At 50.6% G+C, this 16,415-nt stretch overlaps 1 protein-coding gene across 1 annotated transcript; it reads right to left on the bottom strand.

The window, feature by feature from the left end:
• Positions 1–556: 556 nt before the first annotated feature.
• LOC133347534 (V-type proton ATPase subunit E 1-like) lies at positions 557–15,302 on the bottom strand. Its single transcript, XM_061559874.1, has 9 exons — positions 14,877–15,302; positions 10,198–10,263; positions 8,194–8,303; positions 6,648–6,714; positions 5,739–5,828; positions 4,605–4,673; positions 4,072–4,166; positions 2,899–2,986; positions 557–945 (listed from the first exon to the last, which is right to left on the bottom strand). Exons 1-9 carry the CDS (start codon positions 14,907–14,909, stop codon positions 883–885), a joined length of 681 nt encoding a protein of 226 aa, XP_061415858.1. The 5' UTR covers positions 14,910–15,302; the 3' UTR covers positions 557–882.
• Positions 15,303–16,415: the final 1,113 nt, after the last annotated feature.

The raw sequence follows: 16,415 nt of genomic DNA, 5'->3' as shown, positions 1-16,415 counted from the left end.
CATTTAAAAATAAAACATCCGTAAATTATGTTTTTAACAGTGACTTTCTATGGTACGTGTCTTCTGATTTTTCTTGACCGTGCAAGGTGGGTACAAGTTGCGTTTCTAAAAGCTTGATAAAGAATATTGGCCTCGTGTGTCTTGGAATGAATGCAGGTGTTGTCGACCTCAAACTAGCCATGGTCCAGAATTTAGAAATGTTTTGCAGTTCCCAGTTTCGGTTAAAACCAGATGCTTGCACTGCTACAGTGTTACTTTTCTGAAGGCTGCAGCTCTCAATACGAATTGTGTAAATTAGTTTTGTGATTTTAATTAAAATCCCAACTTAAATAGGGTTTATTTAGGCTTGACGGTAACGTTAATTTAACCACCAGTCATGCATGGTCTTTTGATACCCAACATTTACAATGCATAGGAAGGTGGTGAATTAATTTGACAAAGTTAAAAGTTCTGGAAAAACAGATTTGATTTGCACACCCTAAACATTGGTTCAGACATTGAAATGTTTATTGAATAATGTAACAACAAACGTGTTCACAAGCTAAAGTCGATGGCAATGTATGTTGTGTAATAGGTGTGTTGTGTTGACGATATGGTGGTCATGGTGTGTGTGTGATGCCTGGATGACCGTGTGATGGGTGTGGAAGGTGGTGTATATATAATGAAGGGATATTTATGATTTGATGTATGTGTGTTGAGATGATGCATGCATGATGTGGGATGTATGTATGTTATAGAGATGGTGTGTGTATTGTGCGGTGATGGTGTGATGCGATGCACGTTGTGTGTGTTGTGTGGAGAGGATGATACATGTATCGTGTATTGATGTGTGCTTGATGTGTATGGTTTGTGGGTGCTATCGTGCCATGTGCTGAGCTGTGCTCAGTCGAGGAAGCGTCGATTGGGGTTGACTTTGAAGAGCATGACTCGCACGTCTGGGAGCAGCTGCAGGCACAGTTCCAGATGGATAAAGTAAATGGGAAGGGAGAGAACAAGAGTGATAATGTAAGCACCGTTAAGTTGTCTTCTCGCAAGTGAAAACCATTACTCAAATGACCATCGAGGTGGTGCTAATCTATTTACAGCCTTAAGCCAGTGGTGTAAGTTCCACCTTCCTATGACAGGCGTGAATCCGTCCCATCAGACAACCACTGCAGGCCTACCCCATAAAATGTTGTCAATTTTATCGACCCTGGGGGAATGTGTTGAGTCAACACTCACCCCCCACCCCCCCCAAATCAGAATTTGAACTTTCAACCATCTATCCGGGTGCTCCGGTTTCCTCCCACATTAAGCACCCATTAATTGGCGAAAAACACCTTCGTATATCGGGAACCGCAGAGCTTGGGGGGGGGGCAATCTTGCACCTCCTTCCCGAGTGAACGGAAACTGCTCGGCGTGCAAACATTTGACGGAATTACGATTCGGTTTCTTTCCACACGCTGTTTACTCGGAGGGACTGAAGAATACATCCAATTGGAGGAATCTCCTGCGTAGGTCAGGAAATACATTTTCTCTAGAGCCATCTCGCAGGCCATCGGGCATGGAGTGTAATGGGCATGGCAACGGCACCACGGCCGCGAGATGTTAACTACCTCGCCTGGTCTACAGGAGGTTGTGGGTTCGACCCTGACACCTGTTTGTTTGGAGTTTGCGTTTCTTTTTCCGGGTCCTCTGGTTTTTCCTTCCACATTTTAGAATCGACATGCTCTTCAGGGTGTTTGGTTGTTTTCCATTTCCACATAATAAGCCACTTCGTTGAGCTATCGTTCGTGGCCAGGTCGCTTCTGAAAAACAGCTATATAACTCAGTGGACCTTACCTGCTAAAATTATAATTGTTTAACAGCAAAACATAATTTGGTGGCGATTCTTTTTTAAAGGTGTCGCTAATTATGAGTAAAAAAAACTGGCTTTCAGTACTGATGTCGGCATTTAAATCTCAATTAACAACGCAAGCGCGTTGGGTTCACGGTGAATTGAAAGGTTAATGGTGAGAACGCGGCATGCAGTCGTGTCCCGTGGCTTTTCAACTTTGCTTGTTGGTCTCGGTGGCCCATGTTGATACTAGACTAGCCCGTGGCCGGGTGTTATTGTGTCACCGTCACTCGACCTTCACTCCTGGAGCCATGCGAATTATAAACCAGTTTGGTTAATTAACATAGACACCGTCGCCGATAGGTGATCGATTCAGCTTTTAATGGTTTATGTATCGAGAAATTCCTCGCCGAATCTCAATCCTAACGCTTTGAATGCGTGCTCAGGCGGTGACGTAGATTGGGGTGCCAGCACTCCCAACAATGACCAACTCGGCCAGATTGCACCCGATCCTGTATCTCTGAAGATGCAGCCTGGGCAGTGTTTGGATGGACGATAAGTATAGATGGTTACCCTTTGGTTCTTTCGGTAAAGTCACGTAGGTCGAAGAATAATAATAGATCACGACGTTTCGATCGCAACACAAGCAATCGTCATCAGGTGGGACAACCACAGCAAGAAACAACTGCTGCCGACTTCAGCAGGCGCGTTGGATGCCTACTTCAGCAGTTTGTTCTTGCTGTGGCTGTCCCACCTGATGACGATTGCTTGTGTTGCGATCGAAACGTCGTGATCTATTATTTTTTTACCTACGTGACTTGACCGAAAGAACCAAAGAGTATGGATTCCTGCAGTCACGACAGCTTCAAATCATGATTATAGAAGGTTTACTTTAGGCTGCTGCGGGGTTACATGGAGGGCAGCAGCGCAGCAACACGCTTGCGCTGCCCGCCTTCGCCAGCACGCTCTGACCAGAGCGCTACAATTTGGTCAAACAACCCCCACGACCCACACGTGGCGAGGAGGCTCACGTCCGCCAGTGGGCTGACTGACAAAGGGGGGCTGCACCGTAGCGATCGCACCTGCTCCGCGATGAGCTCCAGTCGTTTCTCCAGGGTGTTCTCCACCTTAATCCTCCCGTCCCCGCTGTACATCTCCAGCCCACCCGCCCTGCGCGCACGCAGAACACAGCACACGGACCTACTGTTGAAGCAGGTTCCGTTAGCGAGCACCTATTGAGGCCGTCACGGCACACGAGGGCAGCGTTGTGGCCGGCACTTTGCCCAACGACGCCGCCCCCCCTCGTCTTACCCCGCTGTGCTGACGTGATACAATACACTATTAGACATTATTGTAAAAAATAAATAAAAAGTCCATCCCATGTGTTAGTGAATTTTTAAAAATTTTAGGCAGGAAATTGGTTTTAAAATGTATATATTTTCTGGGGGGGGGGACCCCCAGACCCCTGGAAGATTTGGTCCCCCTCCCAATGTAGACTCCATGGCTACGGCATTGCCCTGCTATAAGGCTAAGTCAACCTAGGAGAGGGCCAGGATAGATTCTGAACAACTTTCCACTGGTGTTATTGCGGCCGGGGCATTGAACTCGGGTCACGGGTGCTTAGCCGAGCATGCTCACCACGAGCCACACCTGGCACATCTCTCGATTGGTGGTTCATGGCCTTATACTGCTACAGTGGTGAGATGTTATCGTCCTCGTCTGGTTTGCAAGAGGTAATGGGTTTGATCCCAACCCTTGATGCCTGCTGTATATTTGGAGTTTGCGTGTCTCTCTCCCCCTGGTGGCGTGGAGTTTTCTCCGGGTCCTCCGGGTTTTCCCCTTCACATTTAGAAACGACATGCGCTCATGAGTATTTCGCTGCTATACATTTCCACGTGATGATAAGCCACTTTGTTGAGATATTAGGTTGCTTCTGAAAGAGTTATATAGCTCCGTGCGCCTTAATTCTAGATTTGAAGTTTTCGTGACTGCAAGGATTCATACTCTTTGGTTTTTTCGGTAAAGTCACGTAGGTAACAAATTAAAATAAATTAAATCACGACGTTTCGAGCGCAACATAAGCGTCCTTCAGGTGGGGACAACTTAGCAAAAGCACACCGATTGTGTCTAAAATCCGTGGGCCTTATCTGGTAAAATAAAAAATAGTAAAAAAATAGCAGTCTCGGGTGTTCCTTCTCGTGCTAAGATGGGGGCAGGGTGTGCGAGTGTGGCAGGTTGAGTGTGGGCAGCGTTACACGTCAGGGGGCAGGCAGTCGTTCTCATCGATGCGGATGTGAATGTCCCGCTTGACGCACGCCTTGTACTCCACCTTCCCCTTCTCCATGGCTTCCTGCACGCGCACGCGCCCCGCGCGCACAGAGAGGAAGAACCAAAAATAGACACACGACCGTCGGTTGTGGATGCAAGTGCTGTTTGCGAGCAGCTATGAATCCTGCCGCGGCACGCGAGGGGGAGAGGGACGGGTGGGTGGCCAGAACGACGTTCCCTTTTACCGCCTTTTGTCTCCCAAGTGCTGATTTTTGACGCCCCGCACCGAGATACCCGTTTAAGGCTGGGTCAATCTCGAGGAGGTCCCGAGGATAAGTTTAGACATCACACCACCCGCTCGTGCGCCGTGCCAGCCTTCATCGGTGCTCGCTAACGGCACTTGCCCCAACAGCCTGTTAAAAGGGCTACACGGGGGATCTTTGTGTTATTGTGGTGCCGGTGGGCAGGCGAGGATAAGCCAACACACACACACACGCGTGTGTCTGCGCAAGACGCCCACCTTCACCAGGGTCACGTCCTGCTGCCGGCACCGAATCACCACCTGTGGCTCCAGCAGCTGGAACAATCCCTGGGGTGACCGAGGATGAGAAGCGGTGAGGAGTCATGTAATAAGCACGTGTGGTCAACAACACGAGGGGCAAAGGTGTGGTCGAGACCAAAAGCGTCCTGACCCTGCGAGCCGCACGCCACAACCTTTGGTATACGGCCGAGAGCCAGGAGGTGCTGAGCAGGTCACACGGGGTGGTCACGCAAGCCCTTGTGCTCGCCCTTGAACAAAAAGAGCTTAGCTCAATGGGCTTTGCTTATTGTGATTGATTCTAATTTGGCTGTGGAGTTTGTGAATTTAGAAATCTGCGGGAGCACCCCGGGGAGTACTCGTGTCGGGCCTGACACAAGCGAGTGCCGCCCCAGGTCGCTCGCGCTTCCACGGATTTTTTTTGTTTGTTTGTTCCAGTTTCAAATTAAGTTGTCGTGAAAAGTCACTAATTAATTAGTCGCGTCTCTCTCGAGGCCACACGTGGACCGGCCTGGAGCCGCGCGCGTTTCGTGAAAACGCGGTTCGACCACGCCTGCCCTGAGCTCGAGCCAGAGAACCATCATTTTAATCTTGATTTGAAGCTTTCGTGACTGCAGGCATCCATACTCTTTGGTTCTTTCGGTAAAGTCACGTGGGTATAAAAAAAAATATATCATCTAAAAAAATATATCACGGAAAAAATAGTCTAGCAGTGCTGGATATTTTTTTCCGCCTAAGGACGACCGCTTGTGTTGCGATCGAAACGTCGTGATATATTATTTTTTGTTTTATTTTTCTACCTACGTGACTTTACCGAAAGAACCAAAGAGTAACCATTATTTTGCATACTTATTTCAGAACTTATTTATTTATTTAAAAACGACGTTTTCCCAATTGCATCACGTGTTGTGCTTTTGACGTCTTAGTCGATCAGAGAAGAATCCATTCGGAAATCTTTTAGAGAGCAAATGCGACCCCGTGCTGTCTTGAGCACGGCTGCACGAGAGACGTTTGTTTCACTGAACCGCTTCTGAGAAACGCGCGCCAGACGCCACATCCAGAGGCGCAAAACATCATCTTTTCGTTTTTCACGGAACTCCCAGCCTGGGCGAGCACCTGCATGAGAAGGCCCTCGATGAGCGACCGGTACCGGGCCGGCTCCCGGGCTTCCATCGCGAGTCGCTTCCTCGCATCCGCGAGCAGGTCCTGCGCGAGGAACACACGGCGCGTCACATAGGGGATCGGGCGCACATTGGCCCAACGTTACATGTTTTACTGAGATGTGACAGGATAGTGGCAACGAAAGGCAGACTAATAATATAATGGTAGCAAGTATTGCTGCTACTGCTGCTGCGGTATCGTGGTGTTCGCGTGGATTTTTCTCCGGGTCTTCCGGTTTTTGCCTCCACATTGGCTGCTCTAAATGTCCACGTGATAAGCCACTTCGTTGAGCTGTCATTTGTGATAGCCGGGTCGCTTTTGAAAAAAAGAGCGATATAGCTCCCGTGAGCTTTATCTGGTAAATAAAATAGTTTAGCTTTAGTTTCGTTAGCACACTGCGCTTGCTATCCAGAGGGCGACGGTTCGATTTGATCTTCCTGCGCAGCAGTTCAATATAAAAAGAGCAGGTTTCTTAAATCCCCTTGCACCTGTCCACCCAGCAGTATAAATGGGCGCACCACACTCGATCGGTAGGTCGCGTGTGTAGTGGGGTAAAGTGTGGGTACTCTCGTCTCTTTCAAGATGTCTGGCCAGCGTGGAGGAGTAGGCCAAATGCCGCCTTACAAGGGCTCCCTAGAGCTCCGTCTAGTAGAGGCCCCTCAGTGGCGTGAGCAAGCAATTGCAGGGCTGCACCTTTACCCGTTTTCTCCTAACAATTATTGAGCCAGGAAAGCCTCACTCAGTCTCAAGACTCGTTGTCAGGAGGGTCCTGCTACATCGGTGTCTTGTGTGTGTGATGATGCCACCGCTGACAGGTTTAGGTGTGGGTACGGTGGGTGGCTTCAGGTCACCAGATGAGTTCACCTGGATGAGGTCTTCACGAGCCTTGAGCACCTTCAGCCTGGCATGGTTCATCAGGTTTGACACCTGACTGTGAGTGGTACACGTGGCACGCATGCACAAGCCACAACGGTCATCACTATAACCACATCGATTATTATTATCATCATCATGTTAATACTTCATGCGGTACGTCATGGGTTATACACATCCCACAACGGTTATTGCAACCGCAATGGCTACTGTAATTATTTAACAACGTGGCATCAAAGAGCCCCGGCTGAAATGGGACGAGAGAACTGGCAGCGTGAGGCGCCGTCGTTTCACACAAAGTTCCTTCTTTCAGTTGCCCATGATCTGCAGCGAGGGTCCGTGAGCTCGGCTCGGTAAATCGCCTGCTCCAGGCGTCGGCCATCAAGAATGGCACCAGGGACAGCTTGGGCTGGTGTGGAAACGCGCGCACGGGGGTAATGTTTCCCCGTGCGCGCGCACACACACACACACGGAAACAACAAATGCGACACACGTTATCGTGCACACACACGTGCACACGCAAAAAGCACACGGAAGAGCCAAGTTGCAAAGCACGAAGACACATTCAGAGCCCCCACCGCATGTGCCAATGTCCTTTCAGCCTCGTTGGGCACCAATGCCGCGGTGGTGGCGTTTGTGAATCGAATGTTGCCGCATTTCCATAAAAAAACACATCGCCGTCGCACACCGCTGAGGTATGGATGGGTGTTAACAATCATAATCTGTTAAGCCTGCCGGTCGTTCCGTTGCAGTTGTAGTCCACACTCGCCCATGGCACTTCGCTCAATCGTCTACTCCAAGAATAGCATCTTCACATTTGTATTATGGACGTATGTTTAACTTTTTTTGCAGCGAACGAAGCCAACCGTGCTAATCGGTGGTGCGCGGGAAGGACAACAAACTAAACACCAAAAGCAATTTCTAAAGAAATTAGTTTTAAATCTAGATTTTAAATTGCATAGCTGCAGTGGCTGCCTAATATCGGAAGAGCGTTCCAGACGGCCTCAGAAGCGCACCTGAAAGCGCACGATGCAGTTACCGTCTTTGTTCAAATGCTGTAAGTATTTTATATACTGTATAGTGTATGAAGGGTAGATTAAGAACTGACCGGATTTGTGTCTGGATTTAAAATAATGGCACAATTGTGGATTTGCCCGAATGCTACGAGTTTGTCTCATTCCTATTACCTCTGCATTCAAGAATGACTCCCGAGGGGAAATACTATTAACTACGAACAACAAACCACAGTTAATCAACTGATTAACTCAACAGTGTTGCTGCTGTAAGGGGGTCATAAATATATTTGCTGTAGTGTTTGTAAGTTGGCTAACGTCGTGCATCCTGGTGAGCATTGATATTTCTCGACGTTCTAAGGGCTCACCAACAAATGCCATTGTCCTACAACTTTCCAGACACGTTGCTCTGGCTTCAATCGGACTCCGTTTGTCAATGTTCATTCAACCTCGGCACAAGCAGAAGCTTGCACACTGACGAACGGAGAGAGAGACATCGGACAGACACGGGTAAAGCCACTTACATCTTCTTCTGCATATCGATCTGCTTTTCCTTCTTCTCAAAGTGGTCTATGATCTTGAGGCGCTGCGTCTGAAGGAGTCTTCCCTTCTCGATATTAAATTCCTCTTCTGCCTGCATTTGCACGAGTAATATTACATTCATTCATTTGCACGCGTAATATTAAATGTATTCATTTGCACGAGTAATATCACACTCATTCATTTGCACGAGTAATATTACATTAATTCATTTGCACGAGTAATATTACATGCATTCATTTGCACTCATTCCTTGGAGGATGCTCACAGTGGGGTGGTGGTCGTGCAACACGGACGTGGCCAATTCGATTTCCCAGCGCGGCAGTTCAAATGGGTCTTGATTAGTTTGCGAGCACAAGACCTGTCGGTTTTTTTCCGCTCCGCATTTAGCATCCACATCACGCGTTTCGAGCGTTTGGCTGCTATAAATTTGCACGCGATAAGCCACTTTCGTTGAGCAACAATTTGTGGCAAGGTCGCTTCTGAAAAAGAGCTGTACAACTGAGTGGGCTTTATCTGGTAGAATGAAAACAAGTTTAGTTTGGTTTGTCTTTAGGCGGTGTGGCAAGAGTCCATCTCCATGCTGAAATACGCGTTGGGTACATTGTCATAATTGGCAATGCTGAGCTACATAGAAGGGAAATGATAAAATAATAAAAATGTCACAATAAAAATTGTATTGCTTTATTAAAAAAAAAGTTTTATTCTTTTATGATTTCCCTTCTACGTGACTTTACCGAAAGAACCAAGAATATGAATCCCTGCAGTCACGAAAGCTTTAAATCGAAAAATGCTGAGCTAGTGATGGTAATTCCACGTTTCCATGACAGAGACCAGTCCCTTATTTGATTGGCCATGCCGGAGTGACCTTTGAACTTTGCAAACGTCCCAAAGGCGGGTGGCTGGTAGTGGATATTTGAAAAGTGATTGGTGGTAGTTGTAATGTGCAATAGTTGCTGGGTAAACAACTAATAAAGAGATGGTATGCTTCAGAGACCGCTGTTACATCATAGGCGGTGGGTGGGTGGTGGTTGGGGCTGACTTGGCATCGTTCCCTCGCTATTCACCGGATCGCGTTGTGCACACCTCAGCCCACGCAGTCTAAACTATTAAAGACATTTTTTGTTATTTTACCAGGTAAGGCCTACTGAGCTACATATCTCTTTTTTTGAGAAGCGACTTGGTCACAAATGATAGCTCAACGAAGTGGCTTATCGCGTGGAAAATTTAGAGCAGCCAAATATTCGAAACGTATGTGTCTAAATGTGGAAGGAAAACCCAGAGGACCCAGAGGAAAAAAACCACGTAATCACGGGGTGAGAGACACGCAAACTCCAAATATACAGGCGTTAGGGTCGAAGATTGAACCCACGAACCCACAACCTCCTGTATACCAGGCGAGGTAGTTAACATCTCGCCACCTCATGGGTGGGGAGGGGTTGGGTGGGGAGGGGCTGGGTGGGGAGGGTGGGGCTGGATGGGGGGGTGGGAGGGGTGGGGCTGGTGGGGAGGGGCTGGTCACTCCGTGATGCCCTTATAAAACTCAACGTTTAACCTACTCACGCCGGCTTGTGCCCGCCCTCACAGTCGGGCATATTTGCGGAATACACGACGCCGCCGTTGACCCTGACCATTGACCGAGCAACCCAACGTTCCTACCAGCTCCCTCCGCAGGAATGTGTTAAGAGAGGTTTTATAGCAGTGGGCGTTAGGCAGCGCACGTCGCTAGGAGGGATATGATGGACGAAGGTCAAAAATAATATCGGAGTGGCAGCCAAGGAACAGATCCATCCGAGAGGATCTCCACCGAGGAGATGGAGCGTTGAGATTGGTTCGTGTGCGGGTGCTGGGTCGATTGTTGCGTCGCCGGATCGTGAGAGGTGGCAGTGGCTTGGGGAAGCCGTCATCCAGCAGTGGATTTATCACGGCTGATGATGATGATGAGTAAATGGTTGTGCTGGGACAGCTGTCAATGCTGTACCCCTTACCTTGGCCTCGACTTCCTCGGCCTTTTCGTTCGCCTCTTGTTCGATGAATGCCATCATCTGCTTTATCTGCGAGCAGAGCGTAAAACACCACAATGACGATGGCACTCCGCTCGTAGCATCCGCGGTGGAGTGGTGGCGCCACTACGCTCTGAACCCGGTGGCCTGCTTCAAACCCCGGCCACGCGTAACGGGTGCTGGGGCGATTAGTCAATGAATCGGCTTACATTTGTAATGGAATACTTTTTTTATAATAATATTTTTGGGATCCCTCGAAGGCGGGAAACCTCCTATAAAGCCACCCCTAGCGTGCTGTGGCCGATGGTGCTGATGGCGTCACTAAGCCCCACCCATTGCCTCCCGTGCAGGGGTACACGTGGGAAGAGAGGTGACAGTTTTATAATCATCCGCTATCTTCGTATGATCCGATTAGTTGATGGAACGGATAAACAGTCGGGTAATACCATTGGAACCTCATTTGCCAGTAAAAAATATGATAATTGGTTTTTTACCCTTCTATCTGGCAACAAAACTGACACAAAAAAGGTGTCAGTTTTGTTGCCAGATAGAAGGGTAAAAAACTAATTATCAGTCGGGTAATAATCAAATAGCCCGGCCATGAAACTGACATCGTTGATGAGAGATGTCACAGCTGGTCCTGGCGGGAGGGGCCCTTCACCAGCCTGCACTGATCAACGTGGGTGAAGTATGGTCAAACAACTCCCACGATCTGCTCGGTGTGGGGAGGCTCTATCATCCTGCGGTGCATCGACGAAGAGAGCTGCACAAGTCCACGTGTCATCACACGTGTCTGCGGTGCATCGACGAAGAGAGCTGCACAAGTCCACGTGTCATCACACGTGTCTGCGGTGCATCGACGAAAAGAGCTGCACAAGTCCACGTGTCATCACACGTGTCTGCGGTGCATCGACGAAAAGAGCTGCACAAGTCCACGTGTCATCACACGTGTCTGCGGTGCATCGACGAAAAGAGCTGCACAAGTCCACGTGTCATCACACGTGTCTGCGGTGCATCGACGAAAAGAGCTGCACAAGTCCACGTGTCATCACACGTGTCCAGGAACATAAACTACCACGCGACCTGCGGTCCTTCTCGCAACGGCAGCGGCTTGTGGCTATAACCATCGCGCCGCGCTTTCAGATGTGGCTCCTGCGGCCGTCTGGAACGCTCTTCCTTCAGATTTTAGGAAGCCACCGGAGCTATGCCCCCCCTTTTCCTGATGACGACCGCTTGTGTTGCGATCGAAACGTCGTAGTTTTTTGTCATTTTCTTCTAACCTATTTACGTGACTTTACCGAAAGACCCCAAGAATATTTATTCCTGCAGCCACGAAAGCTTTAAGTCTGATTTTTTTGTGTTTAGTTCGTTGTCCTTCCCCCGCACCTCCGATTAGCACTGTTGGCTACGTGCGGTGCGAAAGAAGTTCAACGTACACGTACGTACATGCATGCATCGTAAAGCGACGTGTAATGTTACAAGCGGTGGTGTTGATAGAGGGGGGGTTGGTGGGCACGGGAGGGAGAAGGGTGGGTCTGTTGAGCCCTGAGAGAGGCCGGGTGATTCTATCGCCGCGGTAGTTGTCGTGTAAACAGTGAACGCCAAAACACTCGACTGCTTTTGCAGGGACAATCTGACGGACGCCGAATGGATCAGCCCAATCCCGGTTCCCGTGACGTCTCCGTCGAGACGACGTTCTACCGTTCACCTCCTGTCATTGAGGGCCATCGTCACTTCAGTCCCATGACCTCACGTCGAGCCTTCGATCTTTCTGCTCGAAACACCTGGATCTGTCTCGCATCCTCCTCCTCAGAAAGAAAGAAATCACCTCTACTCGAAACAGCTGCCCCGTGACCTACTACCAGTGGGCCTTCACCACTCCAGAGCACTGCCACATGACCTTTCACTGGGCCTTCACCACTCGACAGCACTGCCACATGACCTCCTATCATTGCGCCTTAATCACTCCAGAGCACCGTCCCATGACCTCCGATCATTGAATCCTCGCCACTCCACGCAAAACACCTGGGGGCCTGCCATGTAACATCCTCTCAAACAAAAACAACTCTGGCAGTGAACATTTGTTAAATGGCCTGGAGAGTCCCCCCCCCCCACCCCTCATACAATCCCCGTCCCTTCTATCCCCCTTACTTTTGCCCTCCTCCCTCCCCTCATCTTTCCTTCCCCATATACAAAAAAAATCCATGCTTCCGCTCACAGTCCTCCCACCTGTGTGGGAGGGCAGTAAGCCCCCACCGTTTACCCCCCCCCCCCTCCCGTAAACCCAGGAGCACTGAGCTAGCGAGGATTCTTGTCAGGTGGAGATTCTGTGGCTCCCCCCTCCCTCCCTTTGCTACGGGTTATGCTCTGCACCGGGCTCTTGTTGAATTTCAATTTTAAAAAATGGCCTGGAGAGAGCGGTCCGCTGTCCTCCAACAACGCGTCCACTTGCGCGTTGGCCTGAACAAGGAGGTCGCTGAGCTCGTGAGCATCACCTCGACAGCCCCAGCATTGCCCTCGCGAGCCCAGGGCAGTTGTTCTTCACTCATCTTCAGAGAGGGGGGGGGGGTGGGCCTGGCCCACTTTCGCCGATAAGACATCGTCGGTGTGAGGGCCCACCACACATTTGACACCGTTGGAGGAGTTTGGCAGCACGCTGGGAGTGAGTGTTGTCACGTGGTGTGTATTTGTTGGGGGGGGGGGCGCGTCAGGGGCCGCACTAAAGGCCACCGGGGGCCGCCAGTGGCACCCACGGGGCCTTGCAGTGGAGCACACAAAGAAAGAACAGCGCATCACGTGGGGCCGGGTGGTGCAGAGTTCATAGTTCGACTCCCGTTACCTGCATCGTCATCATTCTCACCATTGGCAGCCGTCTCGCACTAACCCGACACTGGCCCAGAAGACTCTCGGTTTGGTGGCATCAACTTTGGCGTTGAGTCATTGGCATTGTCACTGAATCCTTAACGTGCCTTACCAACGTCCTTGACACCTCGTGGCTGATGACTCCTAAACACGCGACGTTTCACGAATTATTCAATTGCACGCAGGTCGCCGGTTCGATCTCCCGGCACGCGGCGTCCGAAGCAATGGGGCAGTTTCTTTGAAATCACTCAAAACGCCTCTTATCCACCCAGCAGTATTAATGGGCAGGGCACCGCAGTTTGCTTATCGCTAGGTCACGTGCGCTGGTGGGGTAAAGGCGTGGGCAACTCCAACCCCTCTTCCAAGACGTCTTGGCCAGCGTGAAAGCAGCACAGGCCCACAATATCCTCGACATTGACCCTCTAACAGCGCCATCAGGTGCAGGGGGCCCTTCCTCCAGCAGTCTCGGCGTGGCGAGCAATCTTCAAAGGCCTGAAACCTTCAACGTAATTCGCCCGATGATGACCGTCGCTGCGGTAACGTTGCTTGGCTGGGTGCTGGCACAACGCCCGCCGTGTTGTGTCAACACCGCGTGGAGTCAGCGCGTCTCCTCTCCTCCTCTCTGACTTTGCAGGCTGCCGTCTGATGGCACCGGCTGGGGCCAGTCCGCGAAAACGACAACAGCCCCCCCCCCCCTCGGCTACGCGATAGAGAAGTCACCACGCGTTGCACATGCGACGGACCCCCGTTTTTTTGCCACTCCACTGCTGGACGGGGGCCTCCTCGCCACGCTTGGGCTGATTTGGGCCATTCGCTCGGTCACTGCGGGGCCGGTGAGAGTGGGGAGCGCAGGCTAAGGATGAAGCGCGGGGAGGTCAATGGATGTTTAACTTCGTTCGCGCCGTACGTAAGCGACCGTGTCAATCGGAGGTGTGGGGGAAGGACAGCAAACTAAACACAAGCAAAGAAAAGCAGTTCTAAGAGAAATTCGTTATCAATATAGATGTTAAAAGTGCACAGCTCCCAGGAGCTTCGTCACATCGACCCGTGGATTAGCAGACATCGCGCAGGCTGGGGACATCATCCAAACTGTTAAGCAAAGTTCGTGGGTTTGGGCAGGTCACGTCACGGCTCATTACGCACAAAGTGCTCGCCACAAGTGATCCACAATCACCTCGCTGATCTCGTCAAGGAGCATAAACCATCACGACAACTCCGGTCACCCTCGCAGCGGCCGGCGGCTTTTGGCTGCTGAGCCATCGAACAAAGGCGGCGGTCACCGGCATCGCTCGGCGCTTTCAGACGCGCTTCTGCGGCCGTCTGGAATGTTCTTCCTTCCGATTTTAGGAATCCGCCGCGGGGCTATGGCACTTTAAACCACCTCGAGTGAAACCGCATTTCCTTAGAGCTGATTTTCTGTGTTTAGTTCGTTGTCCTTCTTCACGCACCTCCGACTAGCGCGGTTGGCTACGTGCGGTGCGAAAGAAGTTCAACGTGCATACGTGCCCACACATACATGATGATGTCCGACGGTCGATAATAAGGACGGACTAGCTATCAGCCAAATGACGGAACGCACCCGGGATGACTTTACGTCCACCAGGGAGAGAGGTGACGACATGAAGTCATCTCGTGTCTAGGTTAGTCATGACATCGTCGCTTAGCGGGATACGGCTGCCGATGATGAGAATGATGACGCTGCAGGTAACGGCAATAGAACTATGAACTCTATACCACCCGGCCGCGCCTGAGCCGCTGTTCTTGTGTGTGTGTGTGTGTTTGTCGCGACGTGCTGCGCTTACCTGCTTCTGCACGTCCGCGTCACTCAGGGCCATTTCTGCAGCTGCTTCAGTCGTCGCTTTCCAGGTGCACACCTGGGTTCCTCAACACACCACACCTGGAGTCCAGTCTACACGCGTCTGCTGTAGATAAGATCGCGCGCGTGTGTGTAGGTACTGCGGTAACAACCGTTTACAGACTTGGAAGAAGCGTACTCACACACACACACCAATAGACTGCTAGCCCTACACACACACACTCTAGTTCTGTACACACCTTGCTCTGTGCACACCCTCCTCTAGTCTTGAACACACACACACCTGTACGAGAGTCTTATTACACACACACACACACGCTAGTCTTGTACTCTACAGACAACCTCTAACTTCTTATACACAGCCCGCTAGCCCTTGCCGGCTATCTACAACCCCCGGTGCTGACGAGTCGACCGCACGCGCACACCTGACGCCTCAGCTCACCTGACGTCTGAGCACAGGTGAGAGGCCGGGTCACCCGCGTGTAATTAAAGGGATGGGGGGTGGTGGGGGTGGGGGTCTGCACGTCGTCTGATTGGCCGAGCCCCTGGGTAGTGATCGCAATGCTGGGTGGTGGAGGGCGTGGCGCGGCGCGAAGTCGACCTGCAGCGGCTGCGGCTGTCACCGCGTTGTGTTCACGTCGTCATCATCGTCGTCGTCATCATCGACAGCCATGATCTATCCACTGCTCCGTGAAGGCCTCCCCATCCTGCCACCCCAAGGAATGTAAATAAATGAGCAGGCGGACTCAATTCCACTCTCTGTGCCTCGACGTAACAAAGAGAAGAGGCATTATTTAGTTGTTGTTGTTGACTCATCTCATTTGTCCACGCGGACTTCGGGAGTGATTGTTGTTGTTGTTAAGCAAAACTGTGAATGGAATCATCATCGTCATCATCATCAACGTCAGCCATGATCTGTCTACCGCTGGATGAATCCCTCCCGAGTCGTCCCCACGCTGGCACGCGAGGCAACGATCTCTCCTAGCTGCTGCCTACGAGTTGATTTAATCGCTCCATCTCTACGGTGGACGTCCTCTCTGGCGTTTCATCCACCTTTTGGCCGCCACACAGTCGGCCCTCATCCGTCCATGCGCCATCTGATGAGACGTTTTGATCACGCGACTATTTGGTCCAACGTTCCAATGCAGAACCCTCTTGCAAAGAAGAAAATAAATATTGGAACTCAGTGAGGTTTTCCATCAGCCGTGAGTGGATTCGTGAGTCTCCTGGATCCTGAGCCCTCTCTCTACCTTGAGCAACCGGATCGATGAGCGTGGTGAGGTGGGGTCCGCTAACCTCACGACCCCCTTTATCGGGTGGCCCTCTTCCAGCAGTGGATTGCCATATTACAATTTTATTTACCAACGTAAGGGAGGAAGAGATTAAAAAAAAAAGAAATATATTTGACTGAGAAACATGGATGAAGGAATTGCTGATTATTCGTTCAATCGGGCTGAACTCTCACATGGGAGCTGCTTCCAGCTGACACGTGTGACCGAGTTGAGCCTCCCAGAAACTCGGCATT

The sequence above is a fragment of the Lethenteron reissneri genome, chromosome 26 (genome assembly GCF_015708825.2).
Source record: "Lethenteron reissneri isolate LAM-NWPU_2019-01 chromosome 26, ASM1570882v1, whole genome shotgun sequence".
NCBI lineage: Eukaryota > Metazoa > Chordata > Hyperoartia > Petromyzontiformes > Petromyzontidae > Lethenteron > Lethenteron reissneri.
This window is presented reverse-complemented; position numbering and strand designations above follow the sequence as displayed.